The sequence below is a fragment of the Halictus rubicundus genome, chromosome 10 (assembly GCF_050948215.1).
Source record: "Halictus rubicundus isolate RS-2024b chromosome 10, iyHalRubi1_principal, whole genome shotgun sequence".
NCBI classification, from domain to species: domain Eukaryota; kingdom Metazoa; phylum Arthropoda; class Insecta; order Hymenoptera; family Halictidae; genus Halictus; species Halictus rubicundus.
Window position 1 is genome coordinate 16,607,605 of NC_135158.1, and position 20,433 is coordinate 16,628,037.

The following is a 20,433-nucleotide window of genomic DNA, read 5'->3' on the forward strand; positions in this document are numbered from 1 at the left end:
TAATATTTCATCGACATACACGTATGATACATTCATTTTTCAAAACCAAATCATAACCAATTTTCACCGCGAAATCATGCGGGTGACCAAGGTACCCCATTTTAACCAAACTTTTTACTGTACTGACGCTAAAATCGTCGCGCATGCGTGAAAAAAAAACCGCACAACATCCCATCGCACTGTTGGCGTCCAATGGGAGTGTTTAAAAGCTCTAGAATTGATTGCGCATCGAATACGATCCACAAACACGAATTTATCGTGAAATACGATGGTCGAATTCGTTGTTTATCAGAGAGGGAAAATAGTTAACGTGTACCAGAGTACAATAACCGACATGACCAAAGTAACGTTGTTGTCTAACGTGCAGTTGCGTTTACAAATACGATGCGTTAACGTCCTAACAAAGTTGTTACAACGTTATTTCTTATAGTATACCGTTGCATATCGCTATGGCACGCGTTCGTTTTTCTTCTTCTCTTCTGTTCTTCTCTGACACAGATATATCTTCGTTATCGCGCGTTGCATGTCGGTGGCACGCGTAGTTTAAAGTACGCCGATAGCGTGTTTACAGTTAACAAGCTTCAATCAAATGTAATTGAATTATATATGGAATAGAAGCGGAATACCGCATCGAATACGAACAGACGTAGCATGCTACTTTAACGGTACCTCGTCCGTATCGATTGAGAACGAAAAAGATTTTTCTTTCTTTTCTTTTCTTTTTTTCTATTGAATTCCGGCATATGAAAAGGGTCTGTCCTGTCTAATCATAGACTACACGAACGTTCGTACGTGTACTTTCTCCTCTCGTCTCTTGAGCGTATATGTTCGTACATGTGTAGATACTACATAGGACACGCACATACATACAAGTATCTATACGATACACAGGAGGGAAGAGCAACAGTTGCAGATAAGACGATAGATCGAGACAGGTTTCGGTAATACATCAGAAATCGCATTTTTTTTTCCTCTCATTACATAAGAACCAGTTCGACGCTTGGACAAAACAAACTGTGAACCTCGGAGTTTCAAGGGGGGCCAAGATCCACAACATCGCGTTCCAGAAGTCAGTGTTGGTTTAGCTTGGAACCTGGCGACACGGGTATCTCTTACTTTGTTCAACAAAGTCCACCAATATACACGATTACTTTTACTTCTACGACGAGAATTTCTACCGAAGCATGAATTCCAAATTTAACATGAAATCGTTTGCATCGCTGATACGAAAAGTACGTATAAACGCAACTAATTTTGCCGCCTTTTATACCTGCTTTCACGGTTCACATACATATATAGTTTCATAGTCGCGGTTAATACGGTTGCATATTCTTCCGCTAATACTTGTTGCGTATTGTTCTTTGCTAGTGTAACGAGAAAATATCGAGATTCGATTTCTATTAATCTATGTATGTGTGTACGTAAATCAGTATATCTAGAGATAGAAAAACATCGTGTCGTCTCGATTAGATTTCAATTAATATGGATCATAGATTACAAATCGAACTTTTGCTAGCTCGTAGGTAAAAAATAATCGCTCAAAATTGTGCCAACTGCCTGATAGCTTTCCAAGACTCTAAGATGTACTACTCATCCACGTAGACATCTGTATGTATATCATATCACGTGTATCGCGTGTCCCCTATTCTACTCGCAGGGACGAGTTTTCATGTACTTAATGTAACATATACGTTTATCATTATCAAATTGATCCAATCCATTTTTCGTTTATCGGGGACTGGAAAAAACGGTTTTGTCTTTCATTTTATTTACGCAAACGCTTTCGCACGCAATCAACGCAACGCAACATATACAAGCAAGTATACGTCAGGTGTGCGTTCAGATCCTTGTTTTGTCTCGGAATTGTGCAGTTTATCGGCATCGTTAGCTCAATTGAACAAGTATTATATCATTAGTTATCTCACTAATCAATAATGAATGCCTTAATCATTCGATTCAGATTCCACAGAGCGGATGCTTTACAAGACATTTCGGCATAAGCACACCACGATACGATCAATGTCCAGGACCTCTGACTCAATTCACGGAGGACGAACTCATGATGAAACATGCTGGTACATTAGTTACGCTGTGTATACACGTATTATTTTTGCACGCTTGAATGCTTGCCGTTACGATTCCGTAAAATTTCCATTTATCCTATTGTTCGCAATACATTTCAGTTAGTAAATTAGCAAAGGAAGAAATTACCCCGCTCGTACGCGAAATGGAGAAGAAGAGCAAGATTGACGAAGGATTGTTGCGGAAACTCTTCGAAAATGGTGTACGTGAATAATACTTATCTCATGCGCAATCTTTTATCGTTATATGTATATTAATAGTGAATCGAACGCGGTCGCGCACGTTATCGTTCTACATACTGCCTTAACTTTTAGTTGATGGGCATCGAGATTCCTGAGAAATATGGTGGTTCTGGATGCAATTTCATGTCTACGATCTTAGCGGTCGAAGAAGTGGCAAAAGCCGATGGGTCTGTCGCAGCGCTAGTCGATATCCATAATACCTTGGTGAATTCATTGATCTCGAAAGTTGCATCGGAAGAACACAAAGCAAAATACTTGCCACGACTAGCGCAAAATTACGTAAGTAGATCCATCATATCTACAATGTAGAAGTATACGCTACCACAACGAATTTCAAGTACGTCACCGTCTACGTGAAAAACAAAATGGATCATGCAGTGGTATCGTTTTAAATTGTATTATCGGCTGACGCGTCAGGCCACGATTATCGCGCGTTGGTTCCACTATTTTTATGTAAATACCTAGATACATACGGATGCACGCGAATTCAAAGTATCCAACTGAATTACGCAAACTAATTTTGTTCTATATTTTCGACTTTCTTGTTTTAGGCGGGCAGCTTTTGTCTTACAGAACCTGGATCGGGATCGGACGCGTTTTCTTTGAAAACCGAAGCAAAAAAGAATGGATCCCATTACCTAATAAATGGTACAAAAATGTGGATTTCAAATTCAGATATTGCCGGATTATTTTTGGTTTTTGCAAACGCAAACCCATCTGTCGTAAGTCGATGTGTTCCACCTACTTTCCGAATCAGCAAAACAAACAAAATTCTTCTTCGCATGTAATCGTAAAGGTCGAAATCACAGAATCGACCTATACGTAGAAACTCTGAGACACCTCTTTTCAATGTGTACGCGACTAAACGGGTATGTGGGTTTTAGGGATATCGTGGCATCACAGCGTTCTTCGTGGAACGCGATACACCCGGACTGACGATTGCCAAGCCGGAAGACAAACTGGGAATAAAGGCTTCGGGTACCTGCATGATCCATTTCGATAACGTTCAAGTAAGTCAATTTTACTCGACTCTAATCCTCGAGATCCAATACTCTACTCGAGAATAGAACGGTTTAGCGGAACGCATTCATTCTACGCACAGGTTCCGGAAACGAATATCTTGGGAGAGTATGGTCATGGCTACAAATACGCGGCTGGATTCCTCAACGAAGGTCGAATCGGTATCGGAGCTCAAATGATTGGTATAGCACAAGGATGCGTGGACGCCACTATACCGTACACCTTGGAAAGGAAGCAATTCGGCAAAGATATTTTTTCGTTTCAAGTATAGAAAAAGAAAACTCGTACTCTTCTTTAAACAAAGTAGTAACCGAGACAAATCTAGTCTAATAGTAAGCACGTTAACGTTTCTTTAGTCGATGCAACATCAAATCGCGCAAGTGGTTACCGAAATCGAGTGCGCCAGATTATTGGTTTACAACGCCGCCAGGTTGGTCGATGCGAAACAGGACGTTATGAAAGAAGCCGCCATGGCAAAACTGGTTGCATCGGGTACGTATCGTAGTACTCGAGGAAACTACATGGAAATATATCTGATGGAGCAGATCCGATCAACGAATAGGAACTTGTCAAATTTCAGAGACAGCGTTACGCGTTACTGCAAAATGCATCGACTTTATGGGCGGAGTAGGATTTACGACCGATTTTCCTCAAGAAAAGTACTTTAGAGATTCCAAGATTGGTACTATTTACGAGGGTACAAGCAACATGCAACTGTCAACCATAGCCAAGTGTATTCGCAAAGAATATTCATGAATTGGTCCTTGTCCATCTTTATTCTTCTGCTTTATTTCATATTATACATTATAGCTATTTTTCTACTGTTCTGCGCGATCCTACCGATCAATAAATCATATGTTTTCTATATAACTGGCTCTCGAACAAAGATTACAATGGATCGGGGGGTAATTTGAATCCTAGAAGATCCGCAGTTTCTTGGGTACTTCGTTCACCTTTACCACTGTAGCGGGTTAGAATCTCTTTGCACGTTCTGCGAGAATTCAAATAACACAAATACGTCTCTGCCAAATTTTTCAACTCCTCTCGGGCTTTACACAAAACCTCCGAAGTCTCTCGATGTGCTCGTGCTTGCTCGAAAATGTAACGCACCATCGCATCATTTTCTATCTTTCGATCGGAGGGGGACGATCGTCGAATTTCCTTTATAAGCGCACGAATCAATTGTACGTTGGGCTTCATCATCCCGTCGGCCTAAAACAAACGAAATCGATTATTAAAAGAAACCAACGCGTAAAACGTAATGCTAGATTATTATCAAGAGATGTTATCGCGACGGTGGCGACGACACCGAATACATTCGTCGTTTCATCGATTCTTTGCGAATCGAAACGGTCAATACCTAGATACGTGATTCGAGTTTTTAGCATCTATTCGTTCTGTTTGTTTCGCAGTGAAATAATCTATGGCCGTGTATCGGTAACAGGGTTCCTCTCTATCGTTCCAGAAATTCCGAGGTATAGCGTCGATATCTTGTTCCAAAAATATGTGAACGTTCAGATCGTTGAATGCTTCTTCGTGTGGGAAATTGTTTCTCAAGGCAGTTTCTGTCACGTACGGTCGAATACGTACGATATAATCGATACACGCAGACCTATTGGCTCCTGTCAAATTATCGACCACGGCGGAAAAGCTATTCGTCAAAAGGATACATTTGCACAACCTTTTGCCCCAATTCGCATAAAGGAAATTATTGGTCAGATGCGACGAACAGTGCGGCATGTACACCAACGTCACGTTATTCTCGACTATTCGTTTGCCCTCCTCGTTAATATTTAAAACAACGAAACCGAACCTTAGCAACAGCTTGATTTCCTTCGAAGAGAAAATCGGGTCGTACACGTGTACGCGTGAACCATAATGATTTCGCAAACAGAGCAGTAACGCCAATTGATATTTCGAAGATTTAAGACGCGAGAAAGGACCCAGACCGTAACACAGTATCTCCGAAATACCATCGACGTTCATAGCATTCAACGAGCTTTTCATCGAATGGAAAACATTATCGGCGAACAGTGTGTCTCGCAATTCGGTCTCTGCCTCGAGAAGTCTTCTGAAAATCATTCGAAAATAAACAAACGAATGTGCACACGTGCAACGAATCTTCTCGATACATCGGAGAAAATCTCTTACCCGAACAGCGCCTCGCAATCAACATCGCTAAAATTCTCCTCGTTATCGTTCTCGGGTAAATGTACATTTCGATCGCAACTACTTCGAACGCGAGACACTCGCTTCTTTCGACGAGATACGAGTTGAAATTCTCCGGTGTCTCTTGTCCCGCAAGCCATTCTACTATTTCCATAGGCAGTGGTCAGATATCGGCCAGCCTTTCTCGCGCATGCGCGCCGATTTTAGCCTGTCTGTAAAGTAAAATTCTCTAGAAAATAGGGTACCTCGATCACCCTGCAAAATTTTTCAAAATTCTTACAAATTCTTGTAAATAGCAAACTCTACGGCCCCTTTGTAGCTCCTTCTCCAATATTAGCTGGCATTCTATAATCAAATATCGAGGCTGTACTCCCGAAAGGTGTACCGATGCCCGATCGAGATGACACTTGGTGGGTATGTAAAACTCAACATTCTAAACAACTTTTTCTTCCTGTACGTGTAACCGCAGCTCAGCCATATATAATTTCGGAGATATTAGCGAAAAACTGCAGCTGCTACTACGTATATTGAATTTTGTCTCGTCAACTGTTTCTACAGATATATCGCAACGATCGTCAAACGATCTACATACATACGTATATATGTACATACAAGTTGGCCGATATCTCACCACTGATTCTAGGTGTATGTATTCAATTCGGATGTCTTTATAGCTTTGCATATGTACATATGTGCTTTCTTAGCAACTTGTGTCGCTAATGATTAAGCAACTTACGCAAAGGGGCACGTAAACCTCCAATCTAAAATACTCGATACGTGTACAAAAACTAACCGCACTTTTAACTATTCGAGACTAAATTGCCATGCATCCACTAAAGATTACAGTATATACATAGAGTACAATCGTCATACCGATAAAAATCGCGCCGTCTCTTTGAATTGAAACGATTGATACTCGACTATCGAATTTGTTGCCTTCTCGTTCGATATTTTCACCAAATTTTCAGTCAACACATCTGTGTTTACGCACGATGATTGATCATGATCACGATCACGGGCCGTGGATAGGTTGTAAATTGGACGGCTTTTTCGCGCATGCGCGACGATTTTAGTGTCGGTAAAGTAACAAATTTGGCTAAAACCGAATACCTTGGTCCCGCCGCATAATTTCGCAAAATTCCTTATCATTTGATTTTACAAAAAGGCCTTCTCCTGGACTCACCCAGTATTTCCTTCCCACCGATAATAGTGCCCCACTACTTTCTCTACGATATAGATACGTTACTGCTTTCGAACACGCATGCGCCTAAAAAACCCTCCAATAGCCCATCACTGGTCCTAATACGGTCCAGTAGATGGCGTAGTTACAACGTGATTATCATTGGATAATATCGTAAGCATTGTACGAAATGTGTATTGCAGGCTGGTCTAGATGGAGCTAACGAGTCTAATCGAGTTTGACCGTTGCTGTGTCTCTTGCCGTTTCTCCGTGGTTGTGTTTGTGTGTCGTGTACAATACAAGTACATATTTAGTATGTATAAAATGTACAGTGCACAGTATACAGTATACAGTATACATTACGTACATATTACTACAATACACACAGCATGATGCAATGAATTTCTTTGAAATATTTTTTTCTTCCACGGCTTTTCTTTCTTTCTTTCTTTTGTTTTGTTTTGTTTCGTTTTTGTCGTACTGTTTCGAAAGCTCACATAATTACGATAAAACGTATTCTTCGAGTTCGAAACATTCGTCGTTCTCAGCCTCGAATGCGTTACGAAATTGCTGACTGGTATCTACATACATATATGTATATATGTATATAGACACACAGGCAATCTATAGGTGCATACAGTGTGCAAACGATTCGGATTTTGGAAAGAAAAAGTGAGAACTCGAAGAAACACGTGACAGAGCGTGGTAAGCTCGGAACGGGTAGAAGGAAGAAACGGTGTAACTAACGGATGTGTCGGTACAACGCATGACGTATGCGTTATTCGTCAACGACAAACTGACCGAACGGACGGTGACGGTCGGTCGTGTAAGCGTAAGGCGTAAGGCGTAAAGCGTTAAGGCGTAAGCGGGCAACCAAGCAAATCGACAGTTATGATCGATCGGCATAAATTGGATCACGCAAGTGTACACAACAAAAGTTCGTATCGATGAATTCGTGCCGATCGATTTTGACTAACAGCATTTTAATAAAGTGTATTATCTTGTAAAAGGAGAAACGCGCCATTACCGTAAAAGAAGGTAAAGAAAACTGTATTTTTCGAACGAGTCGCGTTGATCAACGAACGTGACCGTTCGATCTCTCGATGGAATTGTGCTTCCTTGGATGCACCTTCAAACCACGACTCGCATTTATGTATACTTTTCTATTATTGCGAGAAACGAAATCGTTCTAACTACCGTTTCTTTCTCTAGATATCGATAGGCGACCTAATAGGCCGGCTAGGCGTTGCCATACTTACTGGATGCAAAAGTAGGGGCGAGAACAACACAGAACGGTATCGAAATAACGTTACACGTATAGATATACTTTTGTTAGCGTTTAATGTCTCGGTAGTACAGTTTCTTTCTTCTCTTTCGAATCATTCGTATACATATATCATCGATTCAGCTTATTCTCAACTTAAAACGCAAATTAACAGAGCTATCTTAACAAATTTTTGATCGTGCGGAAATATACAATCGGACTTGCGCGACAGGTCCTTTTATCCTTTGAATTCAGATTCAAAGTTATCGTTACGGAACGATCATAATCGGAGCGTTAATCACGTTTCTCGCAGCCTTCCAGAATCTAAGGATCGATCGTAGGAAAAAAGGGTCGTGAGATGCATATATTATCTTCTTCGAAACGAGAAACGAAAAACCACAACGGGGAAGTAAGTTTTCATCGTAAAATCATATACCTTACTATTCGTACTACATACGTATGTATGTTACATTGTATGTACATTGTATGTACATGGAAATTTGCTTTACCTTCAACGGCGATACATCTGTCTAACCACATTGATTTGCGTCGGTGTCTTTTGTCCATTGTGATTCAGGCGTAAACTGGCTTCCGTTACCGACCTGCAGCATTTTTTGTAAAGATGTCTTTAACCGCACAAACGAATAAATGGTCTCCGAAATTAATAATAATCTTTCAATTAACCGTTTGGACCGTCGTTGGGATTATACTTCTGCGAAAAGGTGCAAAATCCTTACGCGATATTCAGGATACGCTACGAAACGACACTGCCGATACACAGGTTTGACATTTTTATCGATCATCAAAGTACCAAATAAATTCGGTTAAAGGCGCGCCTACGCTACCCACGTATGCGTGAAACGTACACATGTAACACGTACATATATACATACAAGTATACAAGTACGTGCTGCAGAGAACGTTGGCCAACGTAAATAAATACATATGTATAGATATACATGTATATATATCTACTTACATATCCACATGTATATGTTTACGTTTAACGTCCCGCTGGTACGTACGCGCGCGTATTGTGCGTATTTCTATAAAAGGGAAACGCAATCAAAAATATGAAACAAAAAAAAAAGTGAATCGACGACAGATTCGGGAACACTATTTTCGCAGGAAAGGATTGCGAGGCTGAACGAAAAAGAGTCGATCCAAGAATCGAGTATTACAGAAAATCGTCATCGAATAGCCGAGATTGTAACTCGGCGGAAAGACGTTGCGATGGATTTTAACAGTTCCGAGGCTCCCAGACGAAACAAAATATGGTTATCGCGTAAACCGTATGCATCTTATCGAGCAGAGAATGTTGTTATCAAAAAACGGACCACAGCTATCGATCGTAAACAAGATCCTCGAGGCATTCGCGCGATACAAAGTCTGAGGATTCGTGCATCCAACGAGAACAAAGACGAACGAGTGAGAAATAAAGTAGGAGCTGGCATTTACGATGAAGCAGCGATCGATACGACAAATCTTTACGATACAGAAGAGAGCGCATTGTTGCAATCGACACATCCCGATTCTACCAATTTCACTAGCCTAACGAGCATCGACAAAATCGAACGAAAATCACAGCGCGCTCCAGTGAACAAAATCGGTGTGGCTGTTGCCATAACGATGCTGGCAATCGGCGTAGTTATGTTGCTCTTAGGACCTCTAATCGTTATCCTTCGGGCTTACAGCGATAGAAGACGGTCCACGCAAATTTTTCTAAAATCAAGGTGTCATTCCGACCGACCACCGACCTACGAGGAAGTAGTATTAATGGATCAAGCGCCGAGATATTCGACGCTTCAACTAGACACGATCCCCGAATCTTCTCCCTCCCTCTAAACAATCTTCTTACGATTAATTTACAATCTTTGAACACTCTGTACACATATGTGTGTATGTATGTGCGTGCGTGTGCGAGCGCGCCTCAGTATTCGGGACTATATGTATGCGCGTGTGCATGTACGTAAATATTTACGTGTACGTATAATTTTTCGTCAAATTTCATTTACATATACCGTCGTCGCACACGCATTTTCGATTTTCGTTACTCTTCCGTAATTTCGTTTTGACTCGTCACACGAAGGCGTCGATCAATCGATACGATTTATGTCTACAACAGATCGTGCATATGTACATATAATACTTTTACAAGTAATCTAACAAAGTAAAATAGTCTAACAATATGCCGTACGATCTAATTTCCTTACGCGCACATCCAATAGCTATATTGCCTCCAATTCTCCTTAGCATTATATATATATATATATATTCGCCTTTATCTTTTCTTTTAACCATTCATTGTTCATTGTAAACAATTATTCGCGAGTCTGTTGCCTTTGAAAATTGACATGTATAATTTTAAAACGAAGCAACGTGAGCGAATTGAATCGAACCGAACGAAGCTGAACATAGGAAAACACGACAACGCCACACAGAACAGAACAGAACAGAACAGAACAGAACAGAACAGAGGAGAACGGAACGGAACGGAACGGAACGGAACGAAACGGAACGAAACAGACTGAAACAACTCAGTAACTCGAGCCAAGATGGTACTGGAAAGTACGATGATATGGTAAGCTATTGACATTTGTTCAACTTATTCAAAGCAATATCGTATTTTATTGTTTTACGTTTTACCTGATTCAAAATTTGATCATGCTTGACAAATGCAACGAAATCTCCAGGCTATTCCGTAAGAATAAAAACCTTAATAACTCGCGAACGTTGAACGCGAGTGACAGTGCAAAGTTGAAACGGACCGTAGCGGGCTCACGATCAATTTTTTTTTCACATTATTCTAATTACAAAATATTAGGTGTAGTTCGAACATGGATTAAACGTGAAATATTTCTCACCAAGAAAAGTAAAAGCGGGTGTCTTCCGAACGGAATATATTTGGCATAATAAATTGCGGTTGGAGGTTATACGTATCCGAAGAAATGACTTCGGTACAAGTTAGCTCCAAAACTCGGAGTACTTATTGGTACTTGTTTAAACGTTTTCAGTGTCGACAACAGCGATTACATGAGAAATGGAGATTTTTTACCAACACGCCTTCAAGCACAACAGGAAGCCGTTAATTTGGTCTGCCACTCGAAGACTAGATCTAATCCTGAAAACAACGTTGGTTTAATAACATTAGCCAAGTAAGTAAAAAAGTAATTTTATACGCAGAACACATAATTATCCCTTAAATTAATTTTATATTCTTTCAACAGTGTCGAAGTATTAGCTACATTAACGAGCGATGTAGGTAGAATTTTATCCAAGCTTCATCAAGTTCAGCCCAACGGCAATCTATGTTTGATTACTGGAATCAGAATTGCACATGTGAGTATATTGCACGCGTAATTTTTTCCTTAGGTTCCATATAAACAAGCGACGCGCAATTAATAATAATCGTCGATCTAATGTTTCGCAACAGTTAGCATTGAAGCATCGTCAAGGTAAAAATCATAAAATGCGTATCGTGGCTTTCATCGGTAGTCCGATAGAGATCGACGAAAAGGAACTGGTGAAATTAGCAAAACGTTTGAAGAAAGAAAAAGTGAACGTGGATGTAATTAGTTTTGGCGAGGAAAGCGTCAACAACGAAGTGTTGACGGCGTTCGTTAACGCCCTGAACGGGAAGGACGGTACTGGCAGCCATTTGGTCACTGTTCCACCTGGACCACATTTATCCGATGCGTTAATTTCTTCTCCCATAATTCAAGGAGAAGATGGGATGGGTGGTACCGGTATGGGAGGAGCCGCTTATGAATTCGGTGTTGATCCAAACGAAGACCCCGAATTAGCATTGGTTTGTTATCTATAATTTTCTCAATTCCCTACAGACATCAAACGGATAGCGTTGCTTAACCGATTTTTTTCCACAGGCATTACGTGTCTCTATGGAAGAGCAACGACAACGTCAAGAAGAAGAAGCACGGCGAGCTCAAGCGACCGAAGCAACTGCGAACAAGCAACCGGAAACTATTAAAGAGGTGCCGAACGAAGAAGCAATGTTGAAACGCGCTCTCGCCATGTCGCTCGAGAGCGCAGAAGATTCATCTTCGGCATCCGATAATACTACACCGTCTAGTGGAAATGTGCCGGATTTTGCCCGTATGACGGAAGAGGAGCAAATTGCTTTTGCTATGCAAATGTCCATGCAAGATCAACGTACGACAACGACCCTATACACACTTACGAGTACAGGTTGACTTAAACTCAAACTATCCTGTCTTTTCTCCCCTTTCTTTTTTGCAGAAGAACACGAGTCCTTGAAGGAAGAGGCAATGGAAGTTGAGGAAGACTATGCTGCTGTCATGTCCGATCCAGCTTTTCTGCAATCAGTTTTGGAGAATTTACCGGGTGTTGATCCTCATTCCGAAGCCGTCCGTCAAGCTGTTGGATCTCTTCAGCAGAACAAGGATAAAGACAAAGAGAAAGAAAAAGAGAAGGAGAAAGAGAACGAGAAAGATAAAGATAAAGACAAGGAAAAGAAATGAAAAATCAGTGCTCCTTCGATATATATATATATAACTATATGTTAATCGCTGTTTTGTGAATACATCTATACCAAATATAAGTTTTCGATTTTTCAGGACTTTATTCACCGTTTTCTGTCCAATCCTTTTTTCTTCGTTCGAAACCGGTATCGAATGATATTGATCGTCTCATGCATATATACACACTTGCATATATTCCTAAAGCTCGCTACCTGTACATATGTTGTACATGTATTTATATCTACTTATATCTTACATCACATAGGTACATATACCGTATCTATTTACTTTTCTTCTTCGTTGCTAACTGTTGCTAACACACTACATACCCCCTCTCTTTATGTTTCCCACTAACGTTTCTCATAATGGCTGGCTGCGTTTAAACGCGCTCCGTCTACCGTTCAAAGAGAAACGCTAAATCTCAAAATGGCGCCACGCAGGAAGAGTATCGGAACTATTCGTGGATGTTTTAGCGACACTTTGGATAAAGAAAATAATTATTTACGTTCTTTGAGTGATTATCAAGCACGAGTTAGAAGACGCGACAGCATCCGAAACTGTAAAAACATAGCGGTAAATTTCAATTTGTTTGTTTACACTTGTTGCTCTCTCTCTCTCTCTCTCTCTCTCTCTGTCACAAGCCATATTTACCTATGTACTTATATATATTTATATGTGTGTGTGTGTATATATATACTTTTTCATTTGATTTTATAAATACATTTATAAATTGCCACGAATTTTGTCAATATGTATACATATCTAGGCGATACACGATAATTGTATTTCTTCCAGGATCATGATTTAGAACGAAAGATCGAATTGGAAGTGAAAATGAAAGAAGGTTCGTCAAGATTGTTAGCTGCTGCACGCCATCCCACGCAAAGTTTGGAAGCTGCACGTGCTTTACTCATATCGAGTAAGCGAATGTCTATTTATACGAACGAACTACAACATCGTAGCACTGATGCTACTACAAACACAAGGTAATAGCCCTTTATCCAGGCATATTTAAATATTAATTACAGCTATTACAGATACAATTTGTTACAGCATTTCTAAAACCAAGGGAAGATTATCCATTTCGGATCTCAGATTTCCTTTGATGTGGAGAGACACGGATCATTTTAAAAATCGTGGAGATCATAGAAGATTTGCAGTTTTCTGTTTAGCTCGTGTCGGTACTGAAATTCACGATACAACCTTAGTTTATCCTATTGATAGAGGACAGACAGACATTAGTTTTCCTGATACTTTACTATTGTAAGACGTCATAATTTTATTCATTATGTTTGTTGGAAGATATGTGCTTTTTCACAATTCAGTTACAACATAACTGAAAAGAATAACATTGTTCGATTTTCAGTAATAGTGTACCAGCAGAGTTCGAGTTAACATTAGAGGTCTATAGTCATGTGTTACAAGAAGACCTTAGTATCGCCAGTACTCCGAAAAGAATCAGGAGAACTATCCATTCGTCAATTTCAAAAACTGTGGGTAGAAAGTTGGTGTTGTCTTTACGAGACGAGTATAATGCTACAAAGACGTGAGCTTGCATTCCAATTAACGTACAGCGTAACGATTAAAACATTAAATTATTTGGTTATTCTTGACTTTTTATCTTTCAGAGGACCACAATTTCATTTAGTGGCGTATGCAAAAATGTCTCTTAACGACACAGATGGGAATATACATACGCACGACTTGGCCTTAAACAATTTTGACACAGGTTCATTTCAATCTACAGTTTCTTTCTCCTTTCTTTCTTTCTGGACGGTAATTTTATCGATACATCGATATCAAATGAACTTTTTCAAAGTTTCGAAATTTTACCTTTTAGAAACTAAAGCTAATGCTTTGCCACTTTTTGGACACTTCTGTTGCCGTCTAGCTGTACAACCGGATTGTATTGATAAAGAACTAGCCATGGGATTTCTAATTATAAACGATCAACGTTGCTGGGCACGATTACACGGCTTCGGGATAGAAGCCTGGAAGACGAAAAAACTTGCAGAAGAATTACAAAAACCTGCAATTATGATTTCTGTGGACAAGGTGCGGGAGAACGTAGCCGTAAATTTTTTAAACGTTCTCTTGACAAAACGATGATATTTCATTTCAGGATACCCTTGTGCGACAATCAAAATCAGTGAATTGTCAATTACGGATTATCAATTGCGTAGACGGCATCAGGAAACGGGATACTATTGAATTTTACTCAAAGGATGATGTTCAAAAGTGTTTTGAACAGTTAATACATCGTATCGACGAACATTCAAAATGGAAGCATGCGGCAATGAACTTTCAGCGAATTCCATCTTTGGAGAATTCATGTTCGAATACAAATGTCGGAAATTCATTTGCTGCCAATAGACAACAAGGATCCTTGTACGACGAAATTCCGTTAATAGGTATAAATGTCTTCTAGACGGTAAACATAATTACTTCGAGTGAAATATTATGACCCTTGAATTGTATTAAAATTCGATCGTTTCAATGGCAAAAATGACACGCATGTACAATCTTATAGAACCCGTACATTCTGAATCTGTTTCGAGCATGTCTGTGTCGAAAGGAATGCCGAAATCCAAGCGTCACAATTTCACTGGCAGCGCTTCTGCAACTCTGGACTCTCAAACTTCAGCCGCTATGCTGAATTCGCATAGAAAATTTTTCAATACGATTCACTATAGATGAGTTTTCATGTTAAAAAGGTAAAACATCGGTAACACAAAATATTTTTGTGTTGTACATTCTTACAAACAAGAACTTACACAGCATGTATATTTTTACTATATTTTACAGAAAATATTATTTATGTATTTCTTTAAACGAACTAATTACAAAATAAATTTGACTGGAAAATCTTACGTCAAACTTGAAACTTGCGTATGCAAAAAGACTGCTGTACCAACTAAAAGTATTAAATTAGTTTGCAAACATATTTATTTCTCTTGCTTTCTTGCTGTAAGAAGAAGTCCAGCAACAATGGATAAGAGGGTGAATCCTTGCGCACCGACTCGTGCACGCATCATGTATTGCGACATTTTCGTGTTTCCTACGTAAAAATGCCAAAGACCGATAGTAAGAGCGCTTAGAGTTGCTACGGTACCTGAAGCGACAAAGGAACAATGCAGCAGCTTTTTCCATGGTCATTCGTTCATCTAGCATTTTTGTACATGTATTTCTTATCCATTTCTTACCCAGAGGTACCAGGGGGTTTTCCTTTGTTTTCCGTATCAGTTTTTCTCTAAAGGTCTCAATAGTGTCTTTGCCATGAGTATCGTTATATATTCGAACCCAATCCAGTTCATCCAACGTTTCCAACTTCTTTTCTGAATTGTCTGACATTATAATTTAGAAAATAATTTGGTACTAATGGAACAATGCGTTGGTTCTCGAAATGTCGAATTTTTTGATTTGGTCATTGAATATTGTTTAACTTGTTTGTATCAATTCTAATTAGGAAAAAAGAAACACATTATAATTACACTTTGCTGACCGACAACGTTACACGTTTCATTTATAAGTAGTAATATTCACATTTATATTTATATAATAGTAAAGGGTACATAACCTACTGTTAATATGTGTGGAAGTGCTTGTTTATTTGGTATTTACCACATTACACCACATTACCACACGCAGTTCATCAGTAAGTGTATATTGTATATGTAGAATAATGTCACACGGCTGACACAAGGGCTAGAGGAGAAAGAAGACCCGCCTATCATTATTCTGATTCGTCGACATTTTCATTTCGACCAATCGTCAAACTATGTGTGCCCAACAACCAATCGCGTTCACATTCATTCCACAGGATTTCTTTCGTACAATATAATTGATCAGTATTGTTAAGCCGAATTCATAAGTATGCGATTAACATACGAAATGCAATCTTACGGTTGGTGCCGTTAAAGTACATTGAAAATTCGACCTTTTTTCATGATGCATAATGTATATATAGGTATGTATTTACATGTGTATAAATGTAAATACGATTCGTCCCCCTACTTTTGTAGAAAATCCAGTTTGTTTCTTTTACAATTCTAACCTATTGTATGTATATGTATATAATAATAATCGTTTCGAATACTTGGGTCTTCCAAAATAACTAACTTTTGATTGATTCATATACATATATATATATATATATATATATATATATATATATATATATACTGTTGCGTACACTCAATTGTTATTGTTTAGGGTGTGCCAAAATAAAACCAATATGAACGTGCGAGACATTGTAGAAGAATTAACGCAAACTTGTATAGAAAATCGTCGTAATGTGGAATTGTGCATCGATAAACAAGAACGAGAAGCGCTAGTATTAGAGCATATCAAAACGTACATGGGAAAAGGGTTTCGTATTACTGATTTTCAAACAGGTTATTACACGGTTTTAATATTTCTTTTCATGTAGTATCTAGAAAAATAAAAATTGATCGTATCGTCTCAGACGCACACACACACACACATACTTGCGCGCGCACGTGTATGTACATGTATCGAAAATCAGTGTTGTGATTGAATTCAAACGACCTGTAAGCAACTAATCATATGTTGGCGTTTTTACATACATACATTTCATTAATTGACGCTTATACTGTGGTTAAATGTGTTTAGACTTGTGTACGCGTGTATGCGTATTCGAGATTTTCGGTAGATTTTTAACGGTTCACTTTGGTTTTCGTTAGGTGAAAAATATTGTGATTGCATTAATGTCGTGCAGCGAAAAGTGTAACGAATCCAACACACCACTTGAAAGAAGCAGTAGCAGATCGAGTTCGAATTCATTGTCGAATTCAAATTCTAGTATGTTTCTAACGGAAGAAGAAGTACATGAATATCGCGAACTCATAGAATTCGAAAAAGTTCTCGATAACGAGTTATTCAAGTTAAGGGATCATGAAAAAGAATTTCCATCTACTAAAGAAATCATGGACTTGTTACACAAATATAACGATATCAGAGATGCAACTCAGGCACTCATAGGTGCAATAGCTGTAGCAAATAGAACTACCGTCAAGAATTTATATCGACAATATGGTTTATCCACGGAAGAAGAATAAATAGTCTCCTTTTTTCCCTCGATTGTTGTCGTCGTTCTTTTATTGTTCTTAGTTTGGTCGTTTTATTCGTCGTTGCGAAATTCGAACCATACGGAAGATGAGTAAAGGCAATTTTCAAAAGATTTCCTTCTTTCAAAATATATCAGGGCTAGAATGGTTCAACGTCGCAGAGGGATTGTCGGTGTACGGACATCTGGCTGACAAGCTAATAGTTCTGGATTTCTTTACTTATTGTTGCATTAATTGTATGCACGTATTGCCAGACTTAGATCTCCTCGAAAAGCAATTTTCAATCACGGATGGTCTCGTTGTTGTTAGTTGACACAAATTATCATTTTTTACATATCCGATCGGTCTTACATTAGGGTATAGACTAATAAACGTTTGTTTTCAGATTGGGGTACACAGCGCAAAATTTTCCAACGAACGCGATTCAAAGAGACTGTTGGCAGCGATTCAGAGATACAACATAACGCATCCTGTGGTAAATGACACGTCTCTATCCGTATGGAAAGATCTAGGAATTTCTTGTTGGCCAACATTAGTAATGATAGGTAAAAGTAAAAACGATTCGATCGCACGTATTCAAACGAAAAGACATTTAACGATTAAAGAATAGCTGAGCGCATGCGTTTTGTCTGTCGTAGGTCCGAAAGGAGAACCATTGGCAGTGTTCGTAGGAGAAGGTCATAGAGAAGAATTGCTTCTATACACGAGCGTTGCGTTAACGTACTTTAAGTCGTTACATCAGATATCTAATAATAATCTTCCTCTGCATCTGGCAAAACATTTGTTGCCTTCCAGAGGAAACAAAACCCTTTTGTTTCCCGCTAAAATAGAGACCTTATGCAAAGAACAAGGAGAATATTTGGTAGTATCGGATACAGGCAACAACAGAATTTTAGTCGCAGATATAACTGGAAACGTGGAATACGTTATCGGTGGTCCCGATGCAGGGTTTTGCGACGGAAACTTGGAAAATGCTAAATTCAACGCCCCTCAGGGTGTGTGCATGTTCGGTGCTGCCGAAATTTACGTTGCCGATAATGAAAATCATGCAATCAGAAAGGTAAATTCTAGCTATTAAATAAGCTTTTGTGGAGCCGTTTGCATATTCGAATGCAACAAAGTGTACGCAGCAACATTTGTAGATAGATTTGGCCGAGAAAATTGTAAGTACGATCGCTGGTACGGGTTTCCAAGGTCACGATTACGTTGGAGGTAAAACTGGGAGGGATCAAGCTTTGTCTTCTCCTTGGGACTTGTCCGTTTACGTACACGAGTACGGAGAAAAATCCGTGCCCGTGTTATTGATCGCAATGGCGGGTACGCATCAGATTTGGGCGCTTTTTCTGGAAGACAGTATTTGGTGGAAAAATAGGTAATCAAGGTGCCTTGGCTTTCGTTCGCGTAACGGGATTATCAATGATGCGTTGTCTCCGGATCGATGCGAATCCAAGTGTTTTCGTTCCGATGATTTTTTTAGAGTGTACAAAGCAAACACATGCGTTGCAGTCGTCGGAAGTGGCAGGGAGGAGAATCGCAACAACACGTATCCTCATGCGGCTGGTTTATCACAACCGTCGGGATTGATCGTCGTGCAGGACCGTAAAGTCGCCTTCTTCGCCGACAGCGAAAGCAGCGCTATCAGATCCGTAGATTTAAACGATGGACGAGTTTCCGGTGTTTGCGGAGCGAATAGAAATCCGGCGGTTAGTTTGAATAGAAAATAAAAAATAGAAAATAGAAAATAGAAAATAGAAAATAGAAAATAGAAAATGCAACAAACAACATACGATACGATAGAAATGGTGTGGGAAACGTGTTCGGAGTAAGGAAACGTAATCGAATCGAGAATTTGTTCGGTAACCAATTGCAACGATATCTCGGAATGTTATTGGTCACGGAAACGGTCACTGTGTTCCCGTGTCGCAGGATTTACACGATTTCGGGGATTCCGACGGCGTTCGATACGCAGTTAAGCTTCAACATCCGCTGGGGATAACGTGGCACTCGAAAGAGCATGTCGTTTATATAGCCGACACGTACAATCATAAAATCAAGAGGATCGATGTAACCACAGGTTGCTGTAACACCATTTACGGCGACGGGAAACCGAACGAGCTGTTTTCGGTACGTTGTACCGAGCACGAAAGGAACTCGAGTTTACGTAGATAACCTTATTTTCCGTTTTCGTTCGAATGCTAATCTTTTTGTCGCGTCTTTGCACAGTTTGACGAACCGAGTGGCATCGCGGTCAGTTCAAACGGGCATCTTTTATACGTGGCCGACACGAATAATCATGCCGTCAAAGCGATCGACACCAGAAACAATACTATCTCTGTGGTAAGCTGTACTACACAAGCTACATATACCATATAACGATTACACGTTGAAGCGCGACTACAACAATCGTAGCACGTTCGTGTATCCAAGTATTCTCATGTTTTAGTTGCCTATAGATGTCCCCGTGACTGGAAAAGGCGATCCGGATAGCGTCTATTTCTTCGATACGACTATAAGCGAGATGGGCGGTGAATTGAATATCACGTTCGACGTAAGATTTTCCAACGATCGTTTATACTTGAACACGGACGCGCCTCAAAGGTGGTCCGTGAGGTTGTCGGCGAACGAATGGGTCGCCAAAGTACGAACCGGTGAGCTGACCGCTCCGGTATCGATCAAAGTTTCCGAAGGAAGCGGGATGCACGAAGTCTACGTCACCTTGGATATCGTAGCGTGCAAAACCTCCGAATGCGTGCCAAAGAAATTGTCGATAGTGTATCGAGTACATCAACGGACGCAAGCCGCCGACATTGTAACGGAGCACAGACAAGTTGTCGTTGAATAATAAACGAATTTCAATTTAGTTGACACTAGGACCACGCAACTTTATTTT

General features: G+C 39.7%; 7 protein-coding genes across 22 annotated transcripts; 5 read left to right on the forward strand and 2 right to left on the reverse strand.

Moving 5' to 3' along the window:
• The first annotated feature begins 918 nt into the window (after positions 1-918).
• On the forward strand, positions 919-4,220 carry LOC143358394 (short/branched chain specific acyl-CoA dehydrogenase, mitochondrial). Of its 3 annotated transcripts, none has more exons than XM_076795511.1 (9): positions 919-1,232; positions 1,961-2,075; positions 2,184-2,284; positions 2,397-2,603; positions 2,876-3,046; positions 3,209-3,334; positions 3,427-3,609; positions 3,701-3,836; positions 3,925-4,220. In XM_076795511.1, exons 1-9 carry the CDS (start codon positions 1,185-1,187, stop codon positions 4,098-4,100), a joined length of 1,263 nt encoding a protein of 420 aa, XP_076651626.1. In that variant the 5' UTR covers positions 919-1,184; the 3' UTR covers positions 4,101-4,220. The 3 variants fall into 3 exon arrangements, with proteins under 3 accessions (XP_076651626.1, XP_076651627.1, XP_076651628.1); XM_076795512.1 differs by having other exon boundaries at positions 1,970-2,075; XM_076795513.1 differs by lacking the exon at positions 1,961-2,075 and having other exon boundaries at positions 921-1,232.
• A 185-nt stretch (positions 4,221-4,405) lies between these two features.
• LOC143358398 (SRR1-like protein) lies at positions 4,406-6,526 on the reverse strand. 2 transcript variants are annotated; one of them, XM_076795517.1, is made up of 4 exons: positions 6,387-6,526; positions 5,496-5,725; positions 4,705-5,415; positions 4,406-4,556 (listed from the first exon to the last, which is right to left on the reverse strand). In XM_076795517.1, the coding sequence occupies exons 2-4, from the start codon at positions 5,651-5,653 to the stop codon at positions 4,544-4,546; spliced, it is 882 nt and encodes a 293-aa protein (XP_076651632.1). In that variant the 5' UTR covers positions 5,654-5,725; positions 6,387-6,526; the 3' UTR covers positions 4,406-4,543. The 2 variants fall into 2 exon arrangements, with proteins under 2 accessions (XP_076651632.1, XP_076651633.1); XM_076795518.1 differs by lacking the exon at positions 6,387-6,526 and adding an exon at positions 5,794-6,034.
• Positions 6,527-7,104: 578 nt separating this feature from the next.
• On the forward strand, positions 7,105-10,245 carry LOC143358399 (uncharacterized). Of its 7 annotated transcripts, none has more exons than XM_076795523.1 (5): positions 7,105-7,731; positions 7,906-7,988; positions 8,190-8,366; positions 8,535-8,738; positions 9,086-10,245. In XM_076795523.1, the coding sequence occupies exons 4-5, from the start codon at positions 8,580-8,582 to the stop codon at positions 9,800-9,802; spliced, it is 876 nt and encodes a 291-aa protein (XP_076651638.1). In that variant the 5' UTR covers positions 7,105-7,731; positions 7,906-7,988; positions 8,190-8,366; positions 8,535-8,579; the 3' UTR covers positions 9,803-10,245. The 7 variants fall into 7 exon arrangements, with proteins under 7 accessions (XP_076651638.1, XP_076651640.1, XP_076651641.1 ...); XM_076795525.1 differs by having other exon boundaries at positions 8,271-8,366; XM_076795526.1 differs by having other exon boundaries at positions 7,105-7,630; positions 7,704-7,988.
• Positions 10,246-10,378: 133 nt separating this feature from the next.
• Rpn10 (regulatory particle non-ATPase 10) lies at positions 10,379-12,554 on the forward strand. The gene is made up of 6 exons (XM_076795514.1): positions 10,379-10,538; positions 10,972-11,112; positions 11,185-11,296; positions 11,391-11,765; positions 11,842-12,127; positions 12,215-12,554. Exons 1-6 carry the CDS (start codon positions 10,513-10,515, stop codon positions 12,454-12,456), a joined length of 1,182 nt encoding a protein of 393 aa, XP_076651629.1. The 5' UTR covers positions 10,379-10,512; the 3' UTR covers positions 12,457-12,554.
• Positions 12,555-12,697: 143 nt separating this feature from the next.
• LOC143358392 (rhotekin) lies at positions 12,698-15,326 on the forward strand. 3 transcript variants are annotated; one of them, XM_076795508.1, is made up of 8 exons: positions 12,698-13,029; positions 13,252-13,442; positions 13,510-13,719; positions 13,823-14,002; positions 14,085-14,511; positions 14,579-14,867; positions 14,987-15,170; positions 15,262-15,326. In XM_076795508.1, the coding sequence occupies exons 1-7, from the start codon at positions 12,883-12,885 to the stop codon at positions 15,151-15,153; spliced, it is 1,611 nt and encodes a 536-aa protein (XP_076651623.1). In that variant the 5' UTR covers positions 12,698-12,882; the 3' UTR covers positions 15,154-15,170; positions 15,262-15,326. The 3 variants fall into 3 exon arrangements, with proteins under 3 accessions (XP_076651623.1, XP_076651624.1, XP_076651622.1); XM_076795509.1 differs by having other exon boundaries at positions 14,085-14,185; positions 14,297-14,511; positions 14,987-15,326; XM_076795507.1 differs by having other exon boundaries at positions 14,987-15,326.
• LOC143358402 (HIG1 domain family member 2A, mitochondrial) lies at positions 15,224-16,150 on the reverse strand. Of its 3 annotated transcripts, none has more exons than XM_076795531.1 (3): positions 16,038-16,150; positions 15,660-15,914; positions 15,224-15,568 (listed from the first exon to the last, which is right to left on the reverse strand). In XM_076795531.1, the coding sequence occupies exons 2-3, from the start codon at positions 15,805-15,807 to the stop codon at positions 15,402-15,404; spliced, it is 315 nt and encodes a 104-aa protein (XP_076651646.1). In that variant the 5' UTR covers positions 15,808-15,914; positions 16,038-16,150; the 3' UTR covers positions 15,224-15,401. The 3 variants fall into 3 exon arrangements, with proteins under 3 accessions (XP_076651646.1, XP_076651647.1, XP_076651648.1); XM_076795532.1 differs by having other exon boundaries at positions 16,034-16,139; XM_076795533.1 differs by lacking the exon at positions 16,038-16,150 and having other exon boundaries at positions 15,660-16,017.
• Positions 16,151-16,447: 297 nt separating this feature from the next.
• Positions 16,448-20,402, forward strand: LOC143358391 (NHL repeat-containing protein 2). 3 transcript variants are annotated; one of them, XM_076795505.1, is made up of 9 exons: positions 16,448-16,515; positions 17,681-17,847; positions 17,929-18,088; positions 18,182-18,603; positions 18,686-18,915; positions 19,021-19,246; positions 19,470-19,667; positions 19,767-19,880; positions 19,987-20,402. In XM_076795505.1, exons 2-9 carry the CDS (start codon positions 17,782-17,784, stop codon positions 20,383-20,385), a joined length of 1,815 nt encoding a protein of 604 aa, XP_076651620.1. In that variant the 5' UTR covers positions 16,448-16,515; positions 17,681-17,781; the 3' UTR covers positions 20,386-20,402. The 3 variants fall into 3 exon arrangements, with proteins under 3 accessions (XP_076651620.1, XP_076651618.1, XP_076651619.1); XM_076795503.1 differs by lacking the exon at positions 16,448-16,515 and adding an exon at positions 16,631-16,850; XM_076795504.1 differs by lacking the exon at positions 16,448-16,515 and adding an exon at positions 16,716-16,850 and having other exon boundaries at positions 17,160-17,847.
• Positions 20,403-20,433: the final 31 nt, after the last annotated feature.